General features: G+C 43.3%; 1 protein-coding gene across 5 annotated transcripts; it reads right to left on the bottom strand.

Annotated features, from left to right (window-relative positions):
* Positions 1-1,063: 1,063 nt before the first annotated feature.
* On the bottom strand, positions 1,064-8,073 carry LOC134320268 (uncharacterized). Of its 5 annotated transcripts, XR_010013634.1 has the most exons (6): positions 7,921-8,073; positions 6,843-7,473; positions 6,097-6,762; positions 5,807-6,016; positions 1,901-2,156; positions 1,064-1,777 (listed from the first exon to the last, which is right to left on the bottom strand). XR_010013634.1 is itself a non-coding variant. In XM_063001606.1 (3 exons), exons 1-3 carry the CDS (start codon positions 7,471-7,473, stop codon positions 5,889-5,891), a joined length of 1,425 nt encoding a protein of 474 aa, XP_062857676.1. In that variant the 5' UTR covers positions 7,474-7,534; the 3' UTR covers positions 3,894-5,888. The 5 variants fall into 5 exon arrangements, 1 of the variants encoding a protein (XP_062857676.1); XR_010013636.1 differs by lacking the exon at positions 7,921-8,073 and having other exon boundaries at positions 1,064-1,502; positions 6,843-7,534; XR_010013635.1 differs by lacking the exon at positions 7,921-8,073 and having other exon boundaries at positions 1,064-1,667; positions 6,843-7,534.
* Between the last annotated feature and the right edge of the window lie 484 nt (positions 8,074-8,557).

Genomic DNA, 8,557 nt, shown 5'->3' on the forward strand with positions numbered 1-8,557 from the left:
ACATTTCATTGACTACAAATGCGTTAGAATACGTATATCTCGAGGATGAGTTCGTTCAGAATCAGCTAATTATCACAAATCGACTCGATTTTCTTAACTTAACTCATACATTCCCGTATAGATGCATTTGCCCACAGAAGCTGAGCGTCTCTTCACTTCTATGGGACTGCGTTGAGGTTTTTTTTTCATTGCTTCGAAACTCGCCGGTCATTGGATAAATGCCTCGATTTTGTCCCGCCCCCGGACGCTGAGCGTCTCTGGGGGTGAATGGAGCTGTGGGCGGGTGTGGACGCTGAGCTTCTGCAAGATGATTGGAGGATCAGTCGAAACGCTGAATCCCGTTTTGATTGACAGCTAGTTTGAGCGCTACACCGTCACTTCTCAAACTCAAACTCAGAAGAGGCTTTATTGGCATGACAAATAGGGACATTCGTATTGCCAAAGCAATACACTTCATTAGTCACTTAATCACTAGGAGCTTCAGTCCCATCGCGGATTTTGCAAGTGAAGTCGAAAGACAAACTGCTGTAACCCATTTCAGGCCATTTTCTTGTAAAAGGAACAGAGGGCAGAATTTATGTGTAAATAAATTGACAAATTTTATGATGTAAGCCGACAATGAGCTTCCCCTCTTTGAAAGACCAGCAGCCGCCACTGCTATGCAGTATATGTAAAACTCAGGTTACATTCAATCTGTCAAAGTGTTTGTACTTTTTTCGAATTTATATTGTTGTATTTTTTCTTTATAGTGTGTATTTGATTTGATTTGATGTACAATGCTACTGGGACTCTAATTTCCTTCGGGATCAATAAAGTATCTGTCTGTCTATCTATCTATCTATCTATCTATCTATCTATCTATCTATCTATCTATCTATCTATCTATCTATCTATCTATCTATCTATCTATCTATCTATCTATCTATCTATCTATCTATCTATCTAATACCTGCTCTGTGGGGGTCCTGACCATTGAAGAACAGCATGAAAGGGGGTAACAAAACATGTAGAAACAAATAAACTACAGTCAGTAATTTTAGAACTACAAAGTGCTTCTATATGGTAAGTGGAGCTGATAACATGGACAGTGAGTGTAGAAACCAGGAGGTGATTTTAATATATTTATTCTGTTTGCTTTATCCTGGTCAGGGTTGTGGTGGGTCCGATTAATTGAGCAAAAGGCAGAAAACACACACACACACACACACACACACACACACACCTCTTTACTAGAAAATCTTTTCATTCTTTTATGTTTTAGTTTCTTTGTGTTTATTTGACTTTTTCCAGCTTCTGTTTTTTTTATAAGAATTAAAACCTAAAAGAAACCTGAAGAATCTCAGTATGAATGAAAGTCTCTGTTGTGAATGTTGGTTCGGATCCACTGCTGAGCTTCTGCTGAGCTTCTTCACGGTTCGATTCGATTCTCTAGATCAGAGGTCACTAACAGGCGGACCACGGTCCGGGTCCGGACCCAGAAGCTGTCCCATACGGACCCGGACCTATAGCCAAAACAGAAAGTTAGGATTTGAAACCTGACGGAGCGCTTCTATTTTAACCGGCGCAGCTTTTGTAGTCTTTACGGTAGCGGTTTAGCGGATGAGAACCAATCACTTGACACCACTCAGCCAATCAAGTCTGTGCATTCCAGCCGGTAAACACTGCGACTGCAGTGCAGACAGTTGAGAGAGTTAGAGGCGAGTTACATGTGAAAAGACGGTGGAAATTAAAAGAAAGATAGCGAATGTAGAAAAAATTAAGGGAGAGATACAGACAACTGTGCAGGAGAAAGTTGAGAAAAAGACGAGTGAGACAGGAGACAAATGGCGCTCTCCAAAAAAGAAACATGTACAGCGAAATTACAGCATTTAATGATGGAGAGACTCATTTCTGTTCTTACTTCCCACTGGAACACAATTTATTGTCCGGTCCGGGTCCTCTCTGTGTGTGCATGTTCTCCCCGTGTCCGCATGGGTTTCCTTCGGTGCTCCGGTTTCCTCCCACAGTCCAAAAACATGCAAGTGAGGTGTATTGGAGATACTAAATTGTCCATGACTGTGTTCGATATAACCTTGTGACCTGATGAATCTCGTGTAATGAGTAACTACCGTTCCTGTCATGAATGTATCCAAAGTGTAAAACATGACGTTAAAATCCTAATAAATAAACAGACATTTGATTTGACAGTTATTGATAACATGCAGATGTTGATACAACTACTAGGCTACATTATACTATATTGTATATATGTTATAGTGGTTAAGGTACTGGACTAATAAACAGAAGGTTGCCGGTTCAAGCCCCGCCACCACCAAGTTGCCACTGTTGGGTCCCTGAGCAAGGCCCTTAACACTCAATTGCTCATTGTGTTCCGCTCATTGTGTAAGTCGCTTTGGATAAAAGCGTCTGCTAAATGCTGAAAATGTAAATGTAAATATCAATATATTTACATTATATATATATATATAGTTAAACATTTCGGACCTTCGCTTCAAGAAATTTTCTCTAACTGGACCCCTTTAAATTTTAGTTGAATACCCCTGCTCTAGATGATTGTGTGTAAAATCTCATCACAAACACGATTCCTACAACCAGCATTCATCTGACACCAGCTTTATTGATGGAGAAGAAGGGAAAGGGAAGAGAAGGAAGCAGCCGGCCGGAGATATTCACGTTCTCAGCTAGATCCACATCTCGTTTCAGAACCTGGGTAAGGAGCGGGCGTCACGTCTTCGGCTTTATTTGCTACGGAGCTCTGTTCTGCCCCCAAGAGGAAATGATTTAATTTTCCAGATCTAAGAGTTCCACAGGGTAGAAGACATGCTGAGCAGGTACATCAAGAATATGACGATGCTGAGATAACTGATGATGCTCTGTATGGGGTGGTGAAGCCAGAATCCTGGTACTGGAGGAGCCCAACATCTCTCAAGATGAAGCTCAGCTCACAAAGTCCCAGAATTCCTTCAGAAATCCAACACGAGGTGTTGAAGCCAGAATCCTGGTACTGGAGGAGCCCAACATCTAAGATGATCAAGCTCAGCTCACAAAGTCCCAGAATTCCTTCAGAAATCCAACACTTGAGGTGTTGAAGCCAGAATCCTGGTACTGGAGGAGCCCAACATCTAAGATGATCAAGCTCAGCTCACAAAGTCCCAGAATTCCTTCAGAAATCCAACACTTGAGGTGTTGAAGCCAGAATCCTGGTACTGGAGGAGCCCAACATGTAAGAAGATGAAGCTCAGCTCACAAAGTCCCAGAATTCCTTCAGAAATCCAACACTTGAGGTGTTGAAGCCAGAATCCTGGTACTGGAGGAGCCCAACATCTAAGATGATCAAGCTCAGCTCACAAAGTTCCAGAATTCCTTCAGAAATCCAACACTTGAGGTGTTGAAGCCAGAATCCTGGTACTGGAGGAGCCCAACATCTAAGATGATCAAGCTCAGCTCACAAAGTCCCAGAATTCCTTCAGAAATCCAACACTTGAAGTGTTGAAGCCAGAATCCTGGTACTGGAGGAGCCCAACATCTCTCAAGATGAAGCTCAGCTCACAAAGTCCCAGAATTCTTTCAGAAATCCAACACTTGAGGTGTTGAAGCCAGAATCCTGGTACTGGAGGAGCCCAACATCTAAGATGATCAAGCTCAGCTCACAAAGTCCCAGAATTCCTTCAGAAAGCCAACACTTGAGGTGTTGAAGCCAGAATCCTGGTACTGGAGGAGCCCAACATCTAAGATGATCAAGCTCAGCTCACAAAGTGCCAGAATTCCTTCAGAAATCCAACACTTGAGGTGTTGAAGCCAGAATCCTGGTACTGGAGGAGCCCAACATCTAAGATGATCAAGCTCAGCTCACAAAGTCCCAGAATTCCTTCAGAAAGCCAACACTTGAGGTGTTGAAGCCAGAATCCTGGTACTGGAGGAGCCCAACATCTAAGATGATCAAGCTCAGCTCACAAAGTCCCAGAATTCCTTCAGAAATCCAACACTTGAGGTGTTGAAGCCAGAATCCTGGTACTGGAGGAGCCCAACATCTAAGATGATCAAGCTCAGCTCACAAAGTCCCAGAATTCCTTCAGAAATCCAACACTTGAGGTGTTTAAGCCAGAATCCTGGTACTGGAGGAGCCCAACATCTAAGAAGATGAAGCTCAGCTTACAAAGTCCCAGAATTCCTTCAGAAATCCCACACTTGAGGTGTTGAAGCCAGAATCCTGGTACTGGAGGAGCCCAACATCTAAGAAGATGAAGCTCAGCTCACAAAGTCCCAGAATTCCTTCAGAAATCCAACACTTGAGGTGTTGAAGCCAGAATCCTGGTACTGGGGGAGCCCAACATCTAAGATGATCAAGCTCAGCTCACAAAGTCCCAGAATTCCTTCTGAAATCCAACACCACCACCACGAGCAACCAACAGTTCTCAGAAGCACCCGGAACTAGAGATGTACCGATCAGGGTTTTTGGCACCGATTTCGATCTCTAATCTTCTTTGAGGGTGATAGGCCGATAGCCGATTCGGATTGGGGGGGGGGTTGACGGGGGGTTTACTTTTTAAACTAAAGCAATTTATTTTTTCACCCACAGGAGACATATTTCATTAGTCTAACTGACCACACACGCAGGTTTAATGTTATCCAGTTCAGTCTGAAAAAAACTTGAAATAGGGAAACAGTGAAGATAAACCGGTGCCAAATGCTGCCACGTGTGTGTGTGTGTGTGTGTGTCTTTAAGAGAGACGATCTGTTCGCAGTATTGATATAAGTGATTCACGAGTCGATTCATTTTATGCGAAGCGTTTCTCTTCTCAGTTATCTCTCCGTGTTAATTAATTAATTAATTAATGTCGTGGTTTTAAATAAACACCAGCTACTACAGAACATTCTGTGTGACTCTCTTACATTAAAAAGCTTCATTAAACCGCTATTACCACAGAGCGGTAACCGAGTCAGAGTCGTTCTGTCTGTGGAGCTAAAAGTTTTCTGTCAGTCACTGCAAATGATCCTGAACTAACCAACTTAGTAACTAATAAACTTTTGCCTCCGATTGGCTCTGTAACGTTTTCTGCTCTCATCTACATCAAAAGCAAGAACCGCTTACGATTTACCAAAGTGAACCACGAGTTCATATAATGTGCTCATAGAATTGACTTAGATGGGGTCGGGTTGAATTATCTTTTTAAAGTAAATATTTCAATCGGCAAAATTCCATCGTATGTATGATGCACAACGTTAATTATGTTATTTTAGGTTGTAAAGTGCGATGTTTGTTGAATGGTGATACGATGGTTGGAGCTTTGTAGCTCAATGTCTGGATCAATCCACTGAGCTGTTAAGCTTAACATGGAGATGATGTTTGTATATCACACGATCGGATCTGCTGAATTTAGGAAATATCGGCCGATCGCATATTTTGATAAAAAATCGGCCGATTTCGATACATAGCCGATCGATCCTCCCATCTCTACCAGGAACCACAGACTCTGGTATCATGAGGACTTCTGGTACCAAGATGGAACCAAGTCTGTGGAACAGCGATCGTATCCTGCACAGAGAAGTTTAAGACAACCCCGACCCTAAGAGCACCGGAGAACATTCCGGTACACCGGAGCTCTCAACCACGAAGCTCTCAGCCAAGAAGCAAGAGGGAGCAAGAGGGAACAAGATGGACCGGTCCAGGTCTGGAGGGACCAACATGGGGCAGAACGCAGCAGTGCCAGGCGGATGGTAAAGGGAACGGCATTTTCACGTCGATAAAAGCTGAAGTCCTGAAGGTGAAAAAGCTGGTTTAAGTTCTGAATCTTCTGCTCCTCACCAAAATGATCTTACATGGAGAATTGTCTGAGAATGTGCTATATAGCTGAGGAGGGAATATCATTTGGGGGATTGTGGGGAAATTAGAGGGGGGAAACTTTGTTTGATCTCTTGTTGCAGATCCTCTTCATGGTCTGCCAGGATCTTCTGAAGAATCCCAGGATCTGGTCCTTCTTCTTCTTCTTCTTTTTCTTCATCTTTTCTGCGGTGCCTTTGGATGAGAGAAGAAGAATGAAACACGGTTTGGTGATGATGGTTTGATGAAGAACTGGATGTAGAGCCGTTACTCACAGATTGCTTCTTTAGCTGGAGCTTCAGCGGGCAGCTTCTTTACCGGCTGAACCAGGATCTTCCTGCAGGTTGGATCGATTTCTGGTATCGGGTCAGTCATGGTGGATTTCTCACTCTTCTCCTTTTGACCAAAAGTATCCTTGATCTCGTCCAGGACAGAGTTGGTCTGCTGACAGGAGGCCACATTAAGCTCCTTTGACATGATGCTGATGGTGGACTCAGGGCCCCTGACCTTCTGGTCCTTATTTTGAGGGACGTTGGTCACCTCGATCTTATCCAGGACGGAGTCGGTCAGCTGACAGGAGGCCACATTAAGCTCTTCTGACATGATGCTGATGGTGGACTCAGCGCCCCCAACCTTCTCGTCCTTATTTTGGGGGACGTTGGTCACCTCATCCTCATCCAGGACAGAGTCGGTCAGCGGGGAGGAGGCCACATTAAGCTCCTCTGACATGACGCTGATGGTGGACTTAGTGACCCCAACCTTCTCTTCCACACTATTGGGCAGGTGGACGTAGGTGCTCCCCAGTGAGTCCTGGACCTGCTTGGTAACGATCTCCATGTTTGATCTCTTGTTGAAGATCCTCTTCGTGGTCTGCCAGGATCTTCTGAAGAATCCCAGGATCTGGTCCTTCTTCTTCTTCTTCTTCATCTTTTCTGCAGTGCCTTTGGATGAGAGAAGAAGAATGAAACACGGTTTGGTGATGATGGTTTGATGAAGAACTGGATGTGGAGCCGTTACTCACAGATTGCTTCTTTAGCTGGAGCTTCAGCGGGCAGCTTCTTTACCGGCTGAACCAGGATCTTCCTGCAGGTTGGATCGATTTCTGGTATCGGGTCAGTCATGGTGGATTTCTCACTCTTCTCCTTTTGACCAAAAGTGTCCTTGATCTCGTCCAGGACAGAGTTGGTCCGCTGACAGGAGGCCACATTAAGCTCCTTTGACATGATGCTGATGGTGGACTCAGCACCCCCGACCTTCTCGTCCTTATTTTGGGGGACGTTGGTCACCTTGATCTTATCCAGGACGGAGTCGGTCAGCTGACAGGAGGCCACATTAAGCTCCTTTGACATGATGCTGATGGTGGACTCAGCGTCCCCAACCTTCTCGTCCTTAATTTGGGGGACGTTGGTCACCTCGTCCTCATCCAGGACGGAGTCGGTCAGCAGGGAGGAGGCCACATTAAGCTCCTCTGACATGACGCTGATGGTGGACTTAGTGACCCCAACCTTCTCGTCCACACTATCGGACAGACGGACGTTGGCGCTCCCCGGCGAGTCCTGGACCTGCTTCATGAATTCTCTGTTAATGTAGATGGTGATGATCTCCATGTCGTCGTCCTCAGGCGTCGGTGTGGATTCTCTCTGGATCTCCATCTGATTCACCCAGGAGAAGAAATTTAATTCAGTTCTTTTATTAAAAATTCATTTCAAATCATTTCTGTTATTAATGCTGCAAAATTCTTTTGAACTGATTAAATATCGAGTCTGAAATGAATTCACAACACTGGTGATGTTGTGGATCAGTTTTTATTATTTATTCTTTTTTATTTCATATACAAATACTAAAACGTCCTGAAACGTCTCATTTATTACATTCAGATAAGAGCTGAAACTGTCAAATGTTCATTAGATCAGATGAAATGAGATATTAGATTATTTTAGATCAGATATTTTAAGATTACATGAGATCAGATTAAATAAAATGAGATGAAATGAGATATTAGATTATTTTAGATGAAATATGATGAGATTATATGAGATCAGATGAAATGAGATATTAGATTAGACATTAAATAAAATCAGATGGTTGTTTGTTCTCACCTCTCTCTCTCTCTCTCTCTCTCTCTCTCTCTCTCTCTCTCTGTTGCTTGTTGCTTCTCTGGGTGCAGAAGTAAAATGATGAACTCTCTCCCTCCTCCTGAAGGACCTGCAGCACCGCGATCAGGAATCATGTGACGTCACAGTAGGTGAAGCAGCCGCTCAGCGCAGGTGTGTCGCGTCACCGCACCGCTGCCAAGTCACGTGATGAGTTTAAAATAACGGTTTAAAAGTATTATGTATTATTGTAATAATTGGTTTTAAAGCGGCTTAAATCATCATGAAGTTTTAAACTAAGATCAGTAACTGGTTCCAGTGATCATTCAGCTCTGTACATCTCACACCTCAACACTGAGTGTAGGTTTAAACTCCTGCATGTCACGTTTTATAAAGCTTCTGTGGAATTTAGTTAAAGTTGCAAATGCTGCGAATTCTGAGAATGTACAGAGTAAAATGCACTGTTTATGTTTTATCTAAAACTATTTTATATTATAATTCAATAAACAAAATAAAACTAAAGGATATTTGAGCAAATCTTAGATCAGAACCGTCCTGCAGAAATCTCACACAGAGACGTGATTCCTCCCACTCTTATAAATGCAACTGACTTTATTTTAACAAAAAAGTGACATATTGCAGC

The sequence above is a fragment of the Trichomycterus rosablanca genome, chromosome 9, assembly GCF_030014385.1.
Source record: "Trichomycterus rosablanca isolate fTriRos1 chromosome 9, fTriRos1.hap1, whole genome shotgun sequence".
NCBI classification, from domain to species: domain Eukaryota; kingdom Metazoa; phylum Chordata; class Actinopteri; order Siluriformes; family Trichomycteridae; genus Trichomycterus; species Trichomycterus rosablanca.